Source organism: Cygnus atratus, unplaced genomic scaffold, assembly GCF_013377495.2.
Source record: "Cygnus atratus isolate AKBS03 ecotype Queensland, Australia unplaced genomic scaffold, CAtr_DNAZoo_HiC_assembly HiC_scaffold_84, whole genome shotgun sequence".
Lineage (NCBI taxonomy): Eukaryota > Metazoa > Chordata > Aves > Anseriformes > Anatidae > Cygnus > Cygnus atratus.
The window spans coordinates 44,241-66,544 of NW_026110209.1; the positions used below are offsets into that span (position 1 = coordinate 44,241).

The following is a 22,304-nucleotide window of genomic DNA, read 5'->3' on the forward strand; positions in this document are numbered from 1 at the left end:
TGCAGTTCTTTGCCTAAACAAGCTACCAAGCTGTAAGTGCATAGAAATGAGACTTAAATAAAATAGAAAAAGATGAACTGTTCAGAACTTCATTCTTTTATGTTTAAAAATAATTTTCTTATTTACTTAGAAGGTCTCAGTGTTCTCCCCCAGCAATGCAGGAAGCTATTTCTTCATTATGCAAAAATAGCAGTTGATATTTCAACTGATAATAATTTCTTCATAGGTTGATAAATATAATACAGGAGTAATAAAGTAGTTATAGCCTAACAATTTCAGTTTTCCCTCTACATAATAGTGTGATCTAACAGTCTTACTAGGAAAAGAATTTGTTTTCCAGTGCCTTTCTTAATCTTTATGTAGTTCCTAGGTTGGCTTTCTGGGCTGCAAGTGCACATTGCTGGCTCATGTTATGTTTCTCATCAAGCATCTCCCACACCCTCATGAGTGCTTCTCTGCAGGCATGTTCTCAATCCATTTTCTGACCAGCCTGTATTTGTGCTTGGGATTGCCCCGGCCCCGTGCAGGACTTTGCATTGGGCGTTGTAGAACTTTGTGAGTTTTGCACAGGCCCACCTCTCAAGCCTGTCATGGTCCTTGTGAATGGCATCCCTTCCTTCCAGCATGTTGACTGCACCACACTGCTTGGGGTTATCAGCAAACTTGCTGAGGGTGCACTCAATCCCACTGTTCATGCCAACAACAAAGGTGTTGAACAGTGCTGGTCCCAATACTGACCCCTGAGGAACACCACTCATCACTGATCTCCACCTGGACATCAAGCCATTAACCACAACTCTTTGAGTGTGACCATGCATCCAATTCCTTATCCACCAGGTGGTCCATCAAATCAGATGGATAACGGTCCATCCATCAAATCCAAGTCTCTCCAATTTGGAGACAAGGGTGTCACACAGGACAATGTCAAACGTTGCACAAGTCCACATAGGTGAGGTCAGTTGCTTTTTCCTTATCCACCATCAGTGTAGCCATGTTGTAGAAGGCCATCAGATTTTCAGGCACAACTTGCCCTTAGTGAAGCCATGTTGGCTGTCACCAATCACCTCTTGGTTTTCCATCTGCCATAGCATAGTTTCCAGAAGGATCTGCTCCACAGTCTTGCCAGGCACAGAGGTGAGACTGACTCACCTGTAGTTCCCTGGTCTTCCTATTTTCCCCTTTTACAGTCAGTGGGAAGTTCACTGGACTGCCCTGACTTCTCAAATACAATGGAGAGTGGCTTAGCAACTTCATCCACCAGTTCCCTCAGGACCCTTGGATGCATCTCATCTGGTCCCGTGGACGTGTGAACCTTCAGGTTCTTTAGATGGTCCCAAAGCTGGTGTTCTTCTACAGTGGGCAGTTCTTCATTCTCCTAGTCTCTGCCTTTGCCTTCTGCAGCTTGGGTGAAAGCTTGAGCACTTGAAATCTTGGGCAAAGCTAGAGCACTTGCCAGTGAAGACTGAGGCAGAAAAGTCATTGAGTACCTCAGTCTTTTCCATATTGTGGGTAACCAGGTTTTCTGTTTCCTTCCAGTGAGGGCCCACATTTTCCCTAGTTTTCCTTTTATCGCTGATGTACTTACAGAAGCCTTTTTGTTGCCATTGACATCCCTAGACAGATTTAGTTCTATCAGGGCTTTAGCTTTCCTAACCTGATCCCTGGCTGCTCGGACAATTTCTCTGTATCCCTCCCAGGCTGCCTGTCCTTGCTTCCACCCTCTGTAGGCCTCCTATTTCTGTTTGAGTTTGGCTAGGAGCTCCTTGTTCATCCATGCATGCCCTAAGGGTCTTTAACCTCCTCCATTTCACAGTCACTGCAGCCAAGACTGCACTTGAGCTTCACAATCCCCACGGAGCCTTGTTGGTGAGAACAAGGCCCAGCATGGCAGCTCTCCTTGTTGGCTCCTCTGTCACTTGGAAGTTATCACCGACGCATTCCAGGAACCTGCTGGATTGCTTATGTCCTGCTGTGTTGTCCCTCCAACAGATACTGGAGTGGTTAAGGTCCCTCATTAGGACCAAGGCTTGTGAATGTGAGGCTGCTCCTATGTGTCTATATAGAATGACCTTATCTATAGATAGCCCTCTTAATTTATCCCACTCCCCCAACACCCTTTTCTTCTTTTGAAGACAATTCTTAGCCTTTGCCCTTTGGGCAGTAGGACCTCAGTTTGTAGAGGAAGGATTGTTCTCCTGGGGGAACCCTGGAAAGCTGGGGCCAGAAGAAAGTGAGACAAAAGAAATGTTGCACGTGTTTGGAAGTATTCCTTCATTTGGCAATTCACCTTACATCATGGACTGTAGGCAGGTCTTTGCATGGCTGTTTTCTGAGAAGTCGTCAGAATTTTGCTCTTAAAACATATGCGGTATGTCCTAAGCAGTTTCATTTTACCTTTCTTTCAGTTTCTAGATAGCTTAATACTTCATTTTCAGAGAAGGCGGCAGGCTATCTGGCTTTTAAATACACCTGCTGCCTCTTTGCACTATACTTCCTTCTATTTCAGAGCTTACAGAGAGGATTGGAAATACTGATGAATTATATCTTAGATTCTTACACTGAAATTCTTGAGCCTGTGTTGTTGTTGTTAGAGAATACATGCAGATGTTGTAAGTAATGAGATAATTAACCTAGACAGAGGATCTTAAAGATTATCGTATTTTAATTAAAGAATAGCCTTTTTTAGTTTGTAGATAGCATTAGAAGGATTTTCTCTGTTTCCCTAAAAGTTTGCAAGGGTAAACAGACTTTGACATAAACCTGAGAGGTTTCTCTTTCTTAGCCTTCTCCATGGACTTTTTAAAATTAGCTCACTGACAGCAACAGGTGGAAGGCCACTGACCTTAACAGATATGTCACTGAAAAGGAAGATGATCAGATCACTATACAATAAGCTAAATCTGTTTCTTGTATTTTAAGTCTTTACCAAGCTCAGTTATCCCTAGTTGTGCTTATGTTGGGATGCTAATACTCAGGTCATATTTACTAGGCTTTCCCCAGGCACACGCCCCACCCTCTAAATAAAAGTAGGTGTGAAAATAAAACATTTTTTGCTTCACTTCCCTTAGTAGGAAGTCTCTACACTGTTTTGATTGCTCTGAACTGTGAACAAGGAAGGAAAGTTCTTCCTGATACTTCTTCTGGATATAAGGTTATGCTAACACAGGTGGCTGTTGGCTGAGAGTTCTACAGACCATTTCATACTGTATTTGATGAGGAGAACGTATTATAAATGCTTGTAGTATTTAGTATTGTTTACCACTTCTTTCTCTTCTCCACCAAAGAAAAAGTGTAATCCTTTAAACTGAAGAGACAAAATTCCCCCACTAATTAGATTGGGATATAACCATTAATTTAGGACTTCACAGGTGAGGATGAGAACTGGTAATTCTGTATTCATTTACTCATCCTCATCCCCTGTGAAATACTTTAGATGTTAGTTAAAAAACAGTGATGATGAATGTTTTAAAATCAACATACTGATAAAATTAACTGACGTTATTTATGTTGTCACAGTTCTTTAATGTTGAAAGGTGTTGAGCCACAAAGTACCTGTGAATTGGAGGTGGATGCAGTAGCTGCTGACATTTTAAAATCAACTGGATATTGAAGGTGAAGTATCAATAACTTTGCCCATAAAATATTTTAAAACAACTGTATTGTCATCTCTTTGTTAGGTCAGTTTAGTTAAGCACAGTCCAGATTCCAGATTTCAGTATTAGTGATCTGCTAATGTATAACATTTCTAAAGTTAAAAAAAAATAAAGAAGAAAACAGATTTTGAATATAGTTTATTTTCAGAGCAACACAAAAAGGGTTTTGTTAATGTATAACAGAAGGCTTTAGACCTATGAGTAAAATACCGATATCAAGTACGAGTACATATACATACACAGACGAATTTGGTGAGAAGACCAGCAAAACCTAAAGAATTTTCTAGAAGCAATTAGGAGTTTTATGCCATAACTTGCATAACACTGAATCCTTGAGTAAGGCAAGAATCGCAGTAAAAATAATAACAGGTTAGAATGACAAAAGAGGTGGAAAGTCTTTTTTTTTTTTTTTTTTTTTTTTTTAAATCTGGGGGAAAGAATGCATTTCAACATGTTGACAGGACTTCTCTTCATGTGTTATTGTGTACTTCAGCCCAGATTGGCAGAAACCCTGGTTTGCAAGCTATATGGAAGATGAGAAGCAGCGACGGAGAGAGAAATGTGAATCTTCTCAGATTAAGACACCAGATTCACAAGGTAAAAAAATAAAATAAAAAACATCACCAAACATATATTATGCAGCTGTTTATCAAAAAATTTGAATGAGAAACAAGCAGGAGCTAGAACTGAAAGCAGTGTGTCAAATTTCAAAGCTTTTTAGGTGTACTGTTTTGCTGCTCCAAGTTTACTGATTGACCAGGATGTTGTATTCCAGAATTTAAAAGTAAGATACAAAACTTTGCCTAAAAGCATCTGATTCAGCTAGCTGCAGAGCATTTTGCAGGATAAAATGGTGATGGACAATTAAGATTGTGTGCTCTGGATGGAAAATATTTAAATGTTTAAATACTGGCAAAATTAATCTCTTATCTGAAGCTTTCTATGGTAGTTTATGCATAAGGCCAGTTCCTTTGAAATAAAGCTAAGGTGATGTTAGATGAAAATCATAGAAAGGATAGAGAAATTCCTTATTTTTATGTAAAATTCATTGCACAGGGAAGACTGTGCTCTGCAAATTAATTGTATAATGAACAAGACTATTCTCTGTAGAACCTAGGCCTTGTTTCTTTAAAATATGAATGATATTTGGCAAGCAAGTCGAGGACTGCAAGAAGGAAAAAGATAGGTTTCTGGCTGAGGCAAACTGCTTTCTGATCGCTTTTTGTTCCTGTGTTTCTCTGTAATTCTATTCAGGCTTTCATAAACCAGAATTTTCAAAATTGTTCACTGATTAAGTAGTTCTTTTCTTGGATGCCTCACCTTGATGTAATTGCCACATGATTTTTAGATGCTGTTAATACTTGCAGTTGAAAATGAGATCAGTGGGAGTAGATGAAGTATTTTCAAGTTTTTAAATACACTTGAAAAATCAGCCCTCAAATTTGACACTTTAAAATTAGCGGACACTTCCACTTTGAGCTATTTCCTAGTAGAATTAGGAATTTTAGCCTCCCTCTGTGTTGTAGGCCCAAGTAAAAGTGACTACATATCTTTTTTAAATTTTAAAGACCGTGGATTTGTGCCAGCAACAGAGAGTGAAAATATTTTCAGAAGAGACTTAAAGAAATCCTCAAGCAAAATGACTTCTCTGTGTAAGTGCTTAGCCATTTGCCATAAACTATAGTATTCTGTGTAAACCTTAAATATGCATTTAAAAATTGGTTTTCAATTAACTAGAACGTTGTTCAGGATCAGTGGACTACAGTAATGGATCAGAGGAGTTCTCTGCTGAGCTAACACTACATTCTGAGGTACTTTCTCCTGAAGCCTTTCAGTGTACACCAGCTAATATGGTAGAAGTGCATAAAGATAAAAGATGAACAAAGGTGAGTATTTTTAATAGCATAATTGCTTAGGCGTAAATCTATGTCATGCTTTGGCTGTATATGCTATTAGCAGAAGCTAAGGAGATTTGCATTGTCAAGTATGAAAAAACCTCTGAAGAGTTAGTTTCACTTTTATTTTGTTGTTAGAGTAAGCGTTTTAAAAATTGCTACAGCAAATAATGGAACATACTTGAATAGTAAAAATCCATTTTAAGTGGTTTGCTTTCATACTGTATTGATGTCTGTGACTGAAGTTTATCCTTTTGCTTTTTGTTTTTCCTTTAAAGAATCTAATAGGATGCATACTGATAAAGAAGAGGAAGCACTTATTAATGAAGAAGCAATTTTAAACATTGTGGAGAATAGTCAGAGTTCTCATCATTTGTCTCAAAGACTTGAGTCAGACTACAGTTTTTAGTGAGTATAATTGAAATGTCTTTTCTTCTGGGCTGTTTTTATTGTTCCACAGTCTTCATTGTGCTCTCTTACCCTACTGGTTGTGAAAGGAAGTATTTTATCTCACAGAATTTGTCAAGCGAATAGAAACTTCACCTCCGCCACCACAAAACATCTTATTTTCTAATAATGTCACCGGTACAGTGTGTTTGTAGAAGCTACTGTGCTTTACTGGTTAAGTAAGCCTGTCCTCTTGACGGGTCAGCTCAACGCAGCCTCTCTGGAGGGTAGTACTCTTCCTTATGCTCCTTGGATTGTAGGACTAAAACTATTAGACTAAACAGGATTTTGACTGTCTGTCAGTGATATTCTTTCAGTTACCATGTCTTTTTCACAGTAATGGTAGAGAACATGCTCATGGGCTGTCTTTAGAATTCTGCTGTCTGGGGATACTGGGCTATAGTAGGCTGATAATGAGAGGCAAATTACAAGAAAGAAATATTTCCCAAAATGTATGGATACAAAAGCATGGTTGAAAGCAAAGAAATGAGAACAATAAAATATTAAAGAGAAGGAGAGAGACCATGACAGCAAACAAACATGAGTTGGCATGAGGGGAAAACGATAATAGAATAGCACTACAAAGGAACTTGCATGGAAAGTTACTTCAGGTAGAAATACTATAGGGGAAACAAAAGGTACATAGTCATGCTATTCTATGTATATTCTAGAAGGTACATGGAAGCTGACAAACATACGCACTGATTTTTGTAGTGAAAAGGTTATTTCGAGAGGTTGAGAAATGGCTAAAATTATATGGATGTGTCCTGTGTCTGTGTGTTTGAGTGCTCAACCAAATAGGGCTGTTGAAAGGAGCATTTTTTTCCAGTGGGTAGGGAATCAGATGGAAATCTTATGCCTTATTTTTTTGTTTCTTTTTCTTTCCTTTTATCTTTTTATCATGTGGCTACTAATGGCTGGTGTCTCATGTTACCATCAGTTTCTCATGTTCCTTCATAGCATGGACTAGTCTTTACTATGCCTTGTAGAGTCAAAGTGCCATAGGGGCTGTGAAACACACTACTTCTGCTGGTGTGAAATCTATAATAATGTTTACATTAATGGGAAGTCAAGTTTGGAGGTTAATGACAGGCCTTATGAAGGGCAAAGAAGGCAAGAAAAGAAAGTGAAGTTTTATTCAGAAACTCCAGCCAAGGCTATGTTTTCCATTCTAAATGATAGTGTGGTGTCTTGTGAAGCCTTTGTAAAGCTTGGAAAATGCCTTCCTCACAGATACTGAGACCTATATGATTCTCAGGATCACTGTAAATCATTATATTTCCTGAGAAAGAAAATAGACATTGTAGTCTTCAGCCAGAGGAAAAGGAGAGAGAAGTAACAAAGATGCCTAATAGACTGGAGACCATAAATTGATGATGAGGTCAAATCAAAGGTAAGCAGGAGGAGAGTGATAGAAAAATTATGACTTGGAATGATGCTTAAGAAATAAAAAGAAGAATGAGAAAACATGCATGAGTTAGTATAAACTCAGTTCAGACAAAGCAAATCAAAAAATAAGATATAACGGGATGACTGGAAATCAGATGAACTTTTGTGTGAAATAAAGGAACACAGAAATAGAGTAGGTTGTAGTAGCAAGAAAGGGGGAGATGAAGTTAAGCAATAACAGAAAGGAAAGAAGGACCAGTCAGTAAAAATCAGCACCATCCTTCATGAGATGCAGTGATTGAAGTCTTCAAGCAACACAGAGAAGTGCCCAACAAAGCTTAGCGCAGCCATTGAAATGGAGAGAGCAAGAGAAGGCAAGGATGCTTCAGAAGCTGGCACGCATGCTGAAATGAAAAGGGAGAGTGAGGCTTTACTGAACAAGGGAGGTATAGGAGGGTGGAGGCCAAGAGAAGTGCTTCATTAAATCCTACTACAGTTGGAACAGAAGGGCAGAAATAAAATAAAGATTGTCAGTATTCTAGATAAAGAACTAGAAAACACAACAAATGTAAAACTGTAAAAATAGACAGGTATGAAAAGTGCTTTGTTTCTGTAGCCCACCTTGCTTTGGACAGTAGCAAGCTAGTAGATTTTAAATGTGGAGGGTTTTGTTTTGTTTTACCAGGAGAGTATAACTAGTCATTTACAAGTAGAAAAAAATATAAATTGTGTTTGGGGACTCTTTCTGCAGTGAACAGTAGTGCTGATGAGGCCATGATTGATCTATATGGCTGGTTTGGAGAGTGATGGCTATCAGATGGGACATCACAAAACACTCTCTCACCATCATTCTCTTGGAAGCTGTTCGAAATTCTCATGAACAGTGATGATGAAGAAAATGAGCCACAGCGAGAGAAAGAGGAAATGGAACTTAGCTTGTAATGTCGCAAAGGTGGGACAGTAGCATTGAGAGAGCCTGGGCCAAAAAAAGGAGGTATATATGTGATTTTTCTTTTCTTAATGTGTTCTTTTCTGCCACATCCTTTCTTCCTCCTCTTCTTTCCCGCTCCTCCCCCCCCCCCATTTTTCAAGTGTGCTACTGTGAACTGTAGAGGTGTCTCGGTTGAAAGCATTGAAAACAAGTATGCAGATCTTGGGACCGAGTGCAGTTGTGCAGCTGATGCTGTGACTCACCAGTTTCATATCGCAGATATAGGTGAAAGTGTTTAGGTTTGGACTAGACGTAAGCTTCTAGCTTGCTGTTTGAGGAAAAATTGAGTAGTGTGGGTTTTTTTCTACAAGTCCAGATACGAAAATTTTAGTTGTAACCTCTTTTTAAAGTCACACCATGAATATAGGACAAATGTAAGGTGTATTTCGTGCATGTGCCTTAACTTTCATTAAAGTGAATGTTTAATGAACATTCGTGCAAAGACTGACCTGACCCAGAATGGGTTGTTCTTCTCAGAACACCCATTTGTTTCCATGCTCAAAGCTTTAAATTGAAACATGAATGTTGCTCACTTGTTGGACTGCTAAAGGTCAGCAGCTTGAATATTTTTAAGTGCCAAGATTCTTGGAACACCTTCTCAGGTGTAATGACATTTTGTAGTCTACACTGATGACTGTTGAAAGAAGCTATATCCAGTTCTCTTCACTCATGCTTTAGGCAGACCTTCTGGTATTTATAATTCTATTTGAGAGATGACAAACTAACAGATGTAACATTTTGATATTTTTTTAATAGAAAATCACAATTATACTATGATTCAGAGAGCAAGAGAGGCATAGAAATATTGAATCTTTTTATTTGTGAAGGCATGCAGAAAAGTTGTAACAGAATCCAGTTAGATCATTAGTCTCCTAGTTCTAGAGATACTTCATCTCTAAAGTAACTTTTCCTATTTGACCTTTACCTTTCTTTTTTTTTTTTTTCCCTCAGTACTCTGGAAAGTTGAAATTTCCAGAATCTAAAACACTTAACATTAGTCTTCAGTTTAGTGGCAGTATTTGTGTAAAACTAGCCTGTATCTTGCAGAATATATTAGCTTGGGCACGGCTCTCTATAGGCATGACTGTACAATTTCTGTAGTCAAGTAGATCCTGAAGCAATTAACTGTTTTTATACGATAAGAATCCAACTTAAAAACTCATCAGAAGGATGAGTTGGCCCATGAGTAACTTGCTTGTGATATGCATACATCTTCATCTCAGACAGAAAGCACTAGGGAGAATGTACATAGCAAGTGCTTCAACACAGAGTCAGCTGATATCTAGAGGGAGTTACAAGCTTTGCCTTCAGTGTGATCTCTTCAGAATTTGGACTGACTTCAGAAGAGAGCATGGGTAACTCAGCCCCTGTATGATTCTGGTCATGCATGAAGAACCAGTTTGAGTCTGACGATGGATCAACCGATTCTGCTCATGGTTCATTCTATTTGTGCTGCTTCTTAATGCATGCATACATACTATGACTTTTTGTTATTGGAAATCCACAAATCTTCCATTATATCAAATAATACATTGAGATAATGGGTTGTCACAACACCTAGTGACTAATTAAACAGCTTGGATGTGGCTTGTGATGGGAGATAAAAGCCAGCGAGACACGAAGAGCCATATGGTGGTGTCATGCTGGTTAGACAAGTTTTCCTGGAATCTAAATGCTAGGCTTGAATGCAGAGAGAGATCCAAGTTGTTCTTGCAGAAGTCATCTCAAGCCTGACTTGGTTTACTAATATTGACAAAGATTTGCTTTGTGCAACAGGATCATAGCATAATCCCAGCTGGAAGAAACATCTAAATGTTACCTAGTCCAGTGCTGTGGTCAAAGCAGCTTTGACCAGATCAGCTGCCTAGGACCTTTTCTGGTTGTGAATTTTGAATATCTCCAAGGATAGAGGTTGCAATAGCCTCTATGGACAACATGTTCCAGTGTTCGAACACCCTCATGGTGAAGAATTTTCTCCCTTATACATGACGTTCCCTGAGGCAGCCCTGTGTCCACTTCCCTTATCATACCACCATGGGCCTCTGAATCTGTTTTTTTCTTTACATCTACCCACTGAGCCTCTGATGAGTGCAACAAGAACTTAGTTTTTTCTCAAGGCTGAACCAAATCCTATTCCCTTAGCCCTTCCTTATAAATCATGTGCTCCAGCCTCCATTCACCTTGGTGGCCCTCAGTTGGATTTGCACCAGTTTCGTCAGTGTCAGCCTAGTAGTGGGGAGCCCAAAACTGAGCCCAATACTCCAGATGCAGCCTCACAGCTGCTGATACTGGCTACAGTCTTGCAGTCTTGCACCTTTACTACAAAGGCACACTGCACACTCAGACCCCAGGGCTTTTACATCCTTTTCCACAAAACCGTTTCGTAGCTAGGTCGCTCCCTGCCCGTAGCAGTGTATGGAGTTATTTCATCTAATTTGTGTGGACACTGGATTTGTCTTTGATGCAGTGTTTGAGGTTTCTGTCAGTTTATTCCACAACCTGCTGAGACCTTTGGGATAACAGCCCTACTCTCCAGAGTATTGGTTGCTCCCCTCAGTTTGATATTCACTTGCACGTATAGCCTGAACGTCTTGCACTGTACTTTTCCATGTTTTCTGTTTTGAGAACATAGAAGAGGGAAAACTAAATTGACTTAAGTTCATGGCCACTGTGAACCCATCTATCCTTGTTACTGAGGTCTCTCCTCCAACCCATGCTGCTTCCAGACTTTGAGCTTATTGCTCCTGAACTAGTAAACATGGCTTCATCCCAAGATGGTTCATTGCTGAGCCCATTCAGATGTCTGTGGTGTTATGATGCGATATAATTCATGATCGTAGTTGTACTCCACAGATAAGAGTTCTTCAAAAATAGATAAATTAGCACTGAGAAAGCACACTAACCTAAATGACTTCAAAACCTTGGTATTTACACCTTCTAAGGTACTACACAATAATATTTTTATATATGTCAAGCTGCTCATCAGTTGAAAAAATTCTTTACTAGGATAGATTTATTTTATCTTACAAAAAAACAGAAACAGACAAACAAAAAGTTCCTAAAGATTTATCTGGACTCACTTCTTGTAACCACAGGATAACTTGCCACTTCAAAGAATTAAGTCTATCTCATGATTTATTTTAAAGGAGAAGAAATCAAATTACTCCAGTGCTTCTAAAGTGGTAATTTACTTATGGGTTTGTTTTGGGAGGTTTTTCTGTTTTAGTTTTTTCCCCATTATATAGTAACTGCACCTAAAAACCTGGAAAAAATCATCAGAAGTTGTATTTGTAGATTTATTCTTTTTCTCCAGCAGATTTATGACTGTATAAACAGCAGCTTGGAGCAGTTAATGTAGAGTGGCTGAAGTATTAGCAACAGCAACTTCAGAATATTCAAGGAGGGATGGAAACTAGAACATTCTTTGGTGATTGTGCTTTAATTAAGCTAGGCCATGAGACAGAGATTTCCTTTAAAAAAAGAAAAAAAAGCCATTTCCTAAGAGCTAAACTGAAAAGCATGTTGGACAGTTGCTTTAGTCCTCAAGTTTCAGCAATAAAATTAAATTTCAGTGAAATTGAAGCAAAATCAATCAAGCATCGAAATCCCCTAACTTCTTAACCTAGTGATTTACTGCTGTTCTCTGTCTGTAGAATTTTAGAATTTTTACTACTTTCGTTGCCTGTTAAAATAATAATATTTTGAGTTATCGTAGTGAGAATATAATAGTTTTTTTTGTTTGTTTCAACTTTGCTTGCCAAAAACCATAATATACAATCGCATCTTTTTGATTGTTGAGGTCCCTGTGGCTTTAGGTATTTTCTACTTGAAGTATTCTGCATTAATTAATTCCTTCATTTTCTTTAGGTCAGCTGGCAAAAATATGCATCGAAGTTCAACAGAAGAGGATTCATCTTCAGAGGAAGAAATGGAGTGGAGTGGTAGCAATATGCTCCTAACTAATCTCTCTATACCTCAGTTAGATGGGACTGCAGATGAAAATGGTGGTAAGTAAATAGAAAAATGGCTTTGGAATTGAATCACTAACTGGGTCATAGTTTGCTTTCAGATCAATTTGCTAATTCTTGAAAGTCCTAAGCGTCTTCGATTGTTGTCTCAGCTGGAAGGAAATGTATTGCAGTCTATTGCAGAAGAAGGCCCTTAACATCTTCCTTATCAGTCAACAGTATTGTAATCCCATCATCTACAGTGAATTAACAGAATCTGCATTTCCTATTGTATAAATGGTTCAAAAAGGGTATTGTTTAGTAAGTTTTAAGGAGAAGTTCTTTGTTGCAAGGGGTATTTTTCTGTTACTACTTGTTCTACAAATATGGTGCTAAAATTAATGATTCCGTAGGATCATTTATCCTGCTGGGATTTTATTGTATATAGTAAATTTATTATTGTGTAAATTTAGATGGTTAACTTTGCTTTGCAAGTATTTTGCCACCCATACTAAAATACAGTGAGCCTTTGTTTGAGCCTGTGTTACATTCAGCAGATTGCATGTTCACATCCTGGGATTGCATGAGTTAAAACTATGCAGTAGAAGGCTGCTGCAGAAGAAACTGCCTTTCAAAAGTCTATTAAAATATTAAAAAAAAAAATTAATTTGTAGAGATAGGTCTTGCCATCTCTTTCTAACAGGCTGTCTTTGTTCGAAATAACCTTGGTTACTAGAATGCACGCTTTGAGATTAGGCAAATACATAACTAATAGTATTTGTTTCATTAGCCAAGCTACCTACTTTCATATTTATAAAATTCTGAGTGAAACAATGTAAAATGTACATATCCTGGGGTGGGGGTAGAATATGTCTGTATCCAGAGTTGTCCTAGTATTAAGTTCATTTTTGTTCTTGGTATAATCAACAGTAATTGATTTTCTTTGTTTCAGAGACGTTGTATTCTCATATTTCATTGTCTTTAAAATCTGAAATTTGTGGTTAACAACGCTTTTGGTAGAAACTTTCCTTAATCCATAGTAAAAACTGTTTAGTGTAAAAATCTTGTTGGCACACATGCGTGTACCTAATATCCTATTGCTGCATTTGCTCTTAGGGGAAGGATATAATCTGCTACAGAAGTTATGTATTTGTGTCTCTTGAAACTATTTGACAAAATAATAAACATCATGTATCAGTACACAAAATATACCTTAATATACCTATAAGCAATTCTGTATTGAAGAAGGTGACCTATATGATCTTAGTACGTAGGCAACCACAACCATTCTTTCATGTTCACTGTTTAAAGCATAGTTGGCTTTTTTCCGTTGCTTTTATAGGTATAATAGTAGGATTAATACATTAATTGATGTACTTACTCATATGATTGGTTTTGCAAAGTGCACAATTGTGATTTCCTTATTTGCTATACTTTAACTTACTGTAAAAAGGGATGTTTCTGGCTAATGAAATTGTATCTTAAATCATTGTTTAAATTGTAGAATAGTCTAAGTATTTTGAATATTCACATGCAGGAAAAGAATGTCCACTTTAAGTTTATTACTGCTCATTTAATCAGATACAAAGTAACTTCTACTATATATAAACTTTGTAAAACAGGACATACTCAGAACAGATCTCAGTCCAGTTCATCTGAATTTTAAAAATGTTTATCCACACATGAATCTCAGTGTCCGTAACATCTGATTGATTAATAGTATTTTTGTGGTTTTCATGTGTGTCTGAATAGTCAGGTGTCTTGCAAATGTTCATTTGGCATTTCACTGAACTCCCATTTTCTTGGTCTTCAATTAGTCATCCTCGTTCTTTGTGTGGATACTTCCTCCTACTCTCAAGAATCACAGGCTGCATCTCCTGCTGCCTGTTTAACAGCTCAGTGACTCTGTGTATGCATTAGGAAGTGTTATTAGAAACAGATTGAAACTTCCTTTTATTTTCTCACCCAGCTACAAATAAATTGCAAAGATGAAGGCACTATGAATCTAAAATAATCCACAAATTAGTTTAGACTAAAAAAAAAAAAAGGCAAACACTCAAAGGGTCTCCCATCTAGTATGACAGTTTGCAGCTCATGCTTCCAAATCATACAGCATGTTTCATTAACTCCTGTTCCCCTTCAACATTTCAGCTAGAGTTGTGGACACATCAACAAACTGCCATGTGCCAGGAGCTCTGTGGTATCTGCCTCTGCAGTGGAATAAACTCTTTGTAGTTACTTCGTGTTGACTATAGTTATGAACAAGCATACATACTGCAAAGCAGATGTTAATTTGTTACTTACCGTCTGCCTGCACGCACTTACCCTGCAGTAAATGTGGTGAAAGTAAAAATGAAAGAGAGGAGAAATAGTCCTAGTTCATGTCATGAGTCTGCACAGACAATTATCACAGCACATGCTGGTTGTAGACCTGTATGGGAAAGTTAATGTGTGAATATGAATTTATAATCTAACTAATAGTACAAGCTCTTCACATAAACGCCTGAATGGATCAACCACAGGATAGTTGATCCAAAGCCCTTGCTGTGTTATAAGCTCATGCTTCAGCTTTCTGTGAAACGACTTTTCTATATGGAGAAAATCATCTAAGTACATTCCCTTGTTTTTTAGAGCCAGTAAGTATGCATACTTCTCAGGGACAAAGCAGGATACAAGCTTTTCTAAAAGTCAATCTCTTTGTATTTGGTTTTTGGAAAATGATTTTAGAAACCTTCTTTCAGAAAGCCAGCATGAAATCTTTGCCAAATATATATAAGTCCACCATTTATGAGTAATTGACAGAATATCTGAGACAGAAATGTACTAATGATGTGATTTTGATAAAGCAACTCATGTACTTGGGATCTGTAGTTGTCATGATCATAAATGGAATATGCGTTAGAAGAGGTTTTGGTGGGTTTGTTTGTTTTTGTAGGGGAGGGCTTTCATGAAAATATCATTAAAAGGGTTAATACCTTAGGTGTTCTTTTTTTTTTACAGGAAAACTAGAGTAAAATTGCTTGTCTTCCATTTCAGACAATCCTTTGAATAATGAAAGTTCTCGAACTCACTCCTCCGTCATTGCAACAAGCAAAATGTCTGTAAAGACCTCAATCTTTCACAAAGATGCTGCTACACTAGAACCCCCGTCTTCTGCTAAAATTACTTTTCAGTGTAAACACACAAGTGCCCTTTCTAACCACGTTTTGAATAATGAAGATTTAGTAGAAGACCTCTCGCAACCAAACACGGAAACAAGACCTGAACTTTCAGTCCATTCTCTTACAAAAGAAAGCACTTACACAGCAAAGTACCCAACATCATTCAGCAATAGTACCCATGCAGAAAACTCACATAAAGAGAGTAACAAGAAAGATACCCTCCCAGTTCCTTCATGTGAAAATAATATTTTTGAGTATGAAGATGATATTTCATCAGTGAGCAGACAAATACCTAGCAGGAAGTATACTAGCATCAGAAAAGCTGAAAAGGATGTCTCTTTTATGCATGTGGGCCGCCACATTGGTGACAGCATGTTGAATAAAAACTCTTTTAACTTTTCTGATTTGGGCCACTCTGGCCACTCCAAAGGTAAAATGTCCTCTGAAGTAAATGAAAAATCCAGCAGTGCAAGTATAAATAGTTTTTTTCCAGCAACAGTTACAGAAAATTGTGAATTGGTGTCTTGTTCAGGAGGCAGTCGAACTGTGGTACATGCACTTGAAAATAACACTGATGAAGGTGGCCTTAATAAGCTTAAAATTAGGTATGAAGAATTTCAGGAGCATAAGGCAGAAAAGCCAAGCCTCAGTCAACAAGCAGCACATTATATGTTCTTTCCTAGTGTTGTTCTTTCTAATTGTCTCAGCCGACCACAAAAGTTAGCTCCTGTAACATATAAATTACAGCAAGGCAACAAACAGTCCAGGCTGAAGCTGAATAAAAAGAAACATAGTTTTATCAATCATCAGGAGCCTGCAACTGTAAATGATGTTGTATCAGTGAAGGAAAGCTGCTATACACAAGGTAATGCTTGTAGTAATATTCCTGATAAGGACAGTGCTTTACCTAGTGACTTAGTCCAAGTTCCTCTTGAGGCTTTTGAAAACAAAATGCCTACAAGTACTGCTAATTGTAATGACTGCCAGATTGGAGATGGATCTCTTGAAACTGAGCAGTCATTTGGATTATGTGGGAATAAATACACACTTCGAACTAAACGGAAGGTAAATTATGAGACTGAAGACAGTGAATCAAGCTTTGTCGCACACAACTCAAAAATTAATCTACCTCAACCAATAGAAAGTGTTGAAAGTTTGGATGGGTCTCAGAAGTCTCGAAAACGTAGAAGACTTTCTAAAAAATTGCCACCTGTTATTATTAAATATATTATCATCAATAGATTTAGAGGGAGAAAAAATATGCTTGTTAAACTAGGGAAAGTAGATTCTAGTGAGGAAAGAGTAGTACTCACAGAGGAAAAGATGAATTTATATAGAAAGCTTGCACCTTTAAAAGACTTTTGGCCAAAAGTTCCTGACTCTCCTGCAACCAAATATCCTATTTATCCACTAACACCAAAGAAAAGTCACAAAAGGAAAGCAAAACATAAGTCCACCAAGAAAAAAGCTGGAAAACCGCAAAAAACAGGTAGTAAAAATATTAAAAGAACTTTATCTTTCAGGAAAAGGACTCATACAATTCTTTCTCCTCCTTCACCGTCATATAATGCTGAAGCTGAAGACTGTGACTATAACTATAGTGATGTTATGTCTAAATTAGGTTTTCTTTCTGAGAGAAGCACAAGCCCAGTAAACACATCCCCACCTCGTTGCTGGTCTCCCACTGATCCAAAAGCAGAAGAAATCTTGACCAACATGGATAGAGAAGCTTTACATACTAGAGTCCCTAATATGTACAACAGCAAGGCTGTTAATTCTAGTGTAGGAAAAAATAGTAGAGCAAAAACTCAGGTTAAGAAATGTAAAAAGAAATTTGCTGGCCCCACTGTATCAACCAAGAAAAAGAAAAAGATGAATCAGGCTGATAAAACAGCAGATGATGGAAAGAAGAAACCTAGAACAAAGCAAAGACAGAAAACAACAGAAAAAGTGTCCTCAAGAAAGCGCATGGTATTTAAAGATGAAAAAGGAAACACTCACTCTACCACAGAAGTGAAGTTTGTGCTGAAACGTCAAGATCTACCTGAGATTTCTTACAGCGCACAGCCACTTCATAATCCGAAAGATGGTCCTATTCCTGGCTATCCAGCAGGATATCTACCATCGGCACAGCTCCCTTCAGGAGCTGATGCACAAGGTAATTCGTCAGGCTGTTTTCATTCATTGATGGAAATTGATAAGCCTATAGATGCACAGTGTTTACCTGCTCCTCGAGAAGATCCTCATTCATCTCTCGTGTCTACTCCTCCAGCATCTGGAAGGGAAGTACCAAAAATGAGCTCTCAAAGGCCTAGGACTCAAAATGCTGTATTTAGAATGAAGGAACCTGCTCTCATTAAAAACATATTTGACCCATCTAATCACTCAACTCAGGTAACACAGAATGTGCGCATCTCTAAAGATAAGACTTCTGTAAAAGCAGAAGAGATAAAAAATTTGCAAAATAGGTATTTACCGTCAGCTGGAAAATTAAATGAAGCTCGTGACTCTTTGGACGCAACAAAGATGGATCAGTTGCATGCCACTAACTATTTGCATTGTAAAGACAATAATCAACAGCAGATTTTTTGTTTACCAGAGGCTTCCAAGCATTCTGATCCTTGTTCTTCTATTCTTAAGTCATCTGAGGAAAGCCCTGGGCCTCTTCAGTTGCCTAAGAACTGTTTTGTAACCTCTTTGAAGAGTCCAGTGAAACAGTTAAATTGGGATCAAAACCAGAGAGGATTTATTTTCGACATGTCACATTTTAAACCTGAAACGGTAAAACAGAAACCTCTTTCAGAAACAACCATGCAGCCAAAACCCATCTCTCAGTATAAAAACAGGACTATAGTGGCCCCGTCAGTGTTCAGTGAAGGACAGTCTGGCCTCGCTGTTCTGAAAGAGTTGCTCCAGAAGAGGCAGCAGAAAGCTCAGAATGCAAATGTTACACAAGAACATTACCGGTTAAAACACAGCTGAACAGAAGTACGCCGTGCCCCGTGGAACAGAATAAAGCAGTCAAAAGGTCACGGACAGTCACATCGCCTAGAAAAGCACGTGCTCCCAGGAATACAAAACCTAAAGAAAAATCAGCAAAACTTTCCAAAATGGAGTCCTTAAGCCAGCAGGTCTCTAGTCGCATCGATCATTCTGTTTCTGATGACAGCCCCATTTTTTTTTCAGACCCTGGTTTTGAAAGCTGTTACTCGCTAGAAGATAGCTTGTCTCCAGACCATAATTACAACTTTGATATTAATACTATAGGGCAAACTGGATTTTGTAGTTTTTACTCTGCAAGCCAGTTTGTCCCAGCAGATCAAAATTTGCCCCAGAAATTTTTGAGTGATGCAGTTCAAGATCTTGGTTCTGGACAAACAACAGAAAATGACTTTCTGTATCATAATGACCAAAAATCTGATGAAGAAAAACAGCATTCGTCAAGCACAAGTAAGTGGATAAGATCTGGTTCTCTGAGCCCTGAGCTTTTTGAGAAAACGTCACTGGATAATAACGAGAACCACTGCCATAGCCAATGGAGGAAAAATGTTCATCCTTCAGCTTCTAGATCTAACTCTGTCGATACCTCTTGTACGCAAGAGACAGAGGTTTGTTTAAATGAAAAGTTCAAATTGAATAGAAGTACGGTAAATAAGGAGAGATTTCTTAACCTTCCTCAGCCAACCAGCTCAGACTGGATTCAGAGCCACATGAGAAAAGAAACCACTTTTGAACCCTGTCAACCACTTGATTCTGTTAATACCTCCTTTGCATCCATATTGTCTTCTCCTGATGGTGAACTTATAGACGCAGCCTCTGAGGATTTAGAATTATATGTTTCGAGAAACAACGAGGCATTAACTCCAACTCCAGATAGTTCACCAAGGTCTACCAGTTCTCCCTCACAATCAAAGAATGGAAGTTTTACACCTCGTACTGCTCACATTCTTAAGCCGCTCATGTCCCCACCCAGCCGTGAAGAAATCATGGCAACTTTGCTGGATCATGATCTCTCAGAAACAATTTATCAGGAACCATTTTGCAGTAATCCTTCCGATGCTCCAGAAAAGCCAAGGTACTGTGTTAAAGGCATTTCTGTCTACATATGCTTGTGATTACATTAAATTTAATTTATTCCTGTAAACAAATTTATGCTGTTATGTGGCACAGATGCATGAAAGATTCCATCTGATATATCTATATTTGAAGCTGAAAATTATTGTACTTCTCCTGCAAATACCCATGTTCATTCACGACACTTTCTTTTTTTATCGTTTGATATTTTTGTAGTTAGTGGAAGTCTGCCTGCTTGATTTGTAAAAGAGAGATACTGTCCACAGGAATTGCATTGTGAAAAGACTAGTTAGCAGGACTCTGCTTGTCTATTATCTTAAGGACTGCCTGCAATTCAGTTTAGAGCAAAGCAATAATTCAAACTATTTTCTTTTCAGGGAGATTGGAGGACGGCTTCTACAGTAGAAACTAGACTTCCAAATGACCTGCTTGAGTTTGAGGGAGACTTCTCATTAGAAGGCCTACGACTCTGGAAGACTGCGTTTTCAGCAATGACAGAAGGTCCTAGACCAGGGTCACCTCCTCATTACGGTCACTCTACTGTTAATAAAAGAGAAAGTAATAGCCATAAAACTAGTGAAGACAAAAAAATAGTTATAATGCCATGCAAGTGTGCTCCAAGCCAGCAACAAGTTCAGATATGGCTTCATGCCAAAGAAGAGTATGAACATTTCAAGAAATTGCCTAAGAATCATCCTGCTGAGCTGGAAAAGGCAGCTGAGAATTTCAGCTCCACGGTATTGTCTGGAGAGAAACCTAAAGAAGTAGTAAAAGCAGCTAAAGATTTAAATTTGTCAAGCCTGGAAGATGAAAGACCTGTTGTGCCTACAAAGGATTCTCCTGCTTCTGTGGCAGATCCTACAAAAATACAAACCAAGGAAATGTGTGATAAGTCTGTAAGTACTATAGGAAATTCTATAAATATTAAAAGTGACATAGATTCCAATAAAACTCCATCTGAAAGCAAGATGCTTACTCCTTCAACACTAGAACGGGATAAGGAGGAGGAGGAAGAAGATTATTATGTCAATTATAGTTCACCAGATTCTCCAGTGCTTCCACCTTGGCAACAAGTAGCATCTCCAGATCCCAAGCAGTCCAATGCAGAAGATGCAGAGTGGAAAAGTCAGGATGTTTTTTGTCTTCTGTGGAAGAAAATGATGTAGCACTTGTTGGAAGTGCACAAAATTCTCCGTCCACCCAAGAGGATATTAAGATGACTTTTGACATGTCTCCATTTCCACTTAGTGAAGATCCTGGAAATTCTGAATCCGTTTGCTTACATAGTACACCCATCATGCAAAGAAAAAATAGTGATGGAATACCTGAAGTTTTGGGGTTTACTCCTTTATCAACAGGTAAATTCATTAACTGATCTTAATGATACTCAAAATGTTTTCCTGAATATGATAAGATACATTTCTTTTGACATGTTGAGAAAATGCCTAGATTTTCACAAAAATTTATTTAAATTAGTTTGGGAAAGGAAAAGGCCTGCACATCGTTGTTAAAGTAACTATTTAATTATGACAAAAGTCTAGTAGCAGAACACACTTGTGCTTCTTGGTGTTGTTTAGTGTCTGAACTCCAAAATGCTGGTTAAAAAATCTATTTAAAAGTATAGCTTAACTTGGAGGATTTGAAAATCTTGTTTGTTACATCGCTTTTAATAAGTTATATTACAAACATCATTTAAATGTAGAGTGTAAATAACATTCTGATGCTAGAGATAAGGTGTGGTAAATTATTGGCTGTGTAGTGTGCATTCCTAAATGTCCGTAAATACCAAATCGTAATAGTTGTGCTTTGGATTGGAGAGAGAATAATGTTATATTTGTTTATATGTTATATATATGTTTATAATGTTAACCAAATGCCTCTGGTTGTTTCCAGCATGTTGTTTAATGTCTAGACAATATTATTGAGGCTAAACAGTTTTTCACTTCTCTTTGTTTACAGAACCAAAAACCCAGAAACTGTGTCATAAGAGAGGAAGTAATGCTGATGGTCTTCGAAGAGTACTTCTAACCTCACAAATGAAGGTAAATAAAGATTTTATGCACAGATGTATTTTTTATTATGCTACACTTACGTTGCCATTCTCTTTCTAACTAAAATAATCTTTCTCATAAATTAAACAGATACCCTTAATACATATTTTTTGGAATTTTTAGAATTCTTTAGGATGATTTTCTTTTGTGTTGTTTTTTTCTTTTGTTATTAAGATCTTGAAAAGATATTTAAGATGAGAGGGTGCAATTGCTGTACAGTCAGTATACACTCAGGAAGAAGAAATAAGTTTTATTTGCAGAAAAAAAACAAGTTGGATTTTAAGATTATGTTCTATATTTTAGGGTAGTGAAACACTAATGTAACAATAAGAGACACCATCTAAGAATGTTGTGTCGTTTTGTTTGCAACATACTTTTTAAGTTCTGTTGTGATTTCCCTTTAATACACACACACATACACATATACATATTTGTATCTCTGTGTGTTTATATTAGTTTTCAGACAATGTTTTAAACATTTTCTGAAAACATAAAAGGCAGTGAATGGCACTGGTATGCTTACAGAGTAGGAAGGGAATGGATCATGTGAAATGATCAGACTGGCATGTTTTCCTTAAAGAGTATTTCTGCTCCCCTTACTGGAAACAGAACACTTGGTTAGGTGCATCATGGATCTGACCTGACAGTCTTTTCTTTTGTTCTTAATATACTGGTATTCACCCAGTTCGAGAGGGT

At 37.8% G+C, this 22,304-nt stretch overlaps 1 protein-coding gene across 1 annotated transcript; it reads left to right on the forward strand.

Moving 5' to 3' along the window:
* Positions 1–812: 812 nt before the first annotated feature.
* On the forward strand, positions 813–21,599 carry LOC118257129 (DNA polymerase zeta catalytic subunit-like; the record flags this gene model as incomplete). The annotated part of the gene is given in 11 exon segments (XM_035564778.2): positions 813–949; positions 4,147–4,250; positions 5,391–5,464; positions 8,246–8,322; positions 12,243–12,382; positions 15,359–18,456; positions 18,459–19,558; positions 19,935–19,954; positions 19,957–20,673; positions 20,676–20,915; positions 21,517–21,599. Coding segments are annotated over 11 exon segments (5,790 nt in total), but the record flags the coding sequence as incomplete, so codon positions are not given.
* Positions 21,600–22,304: the final 705 nt, after the last annotated feature.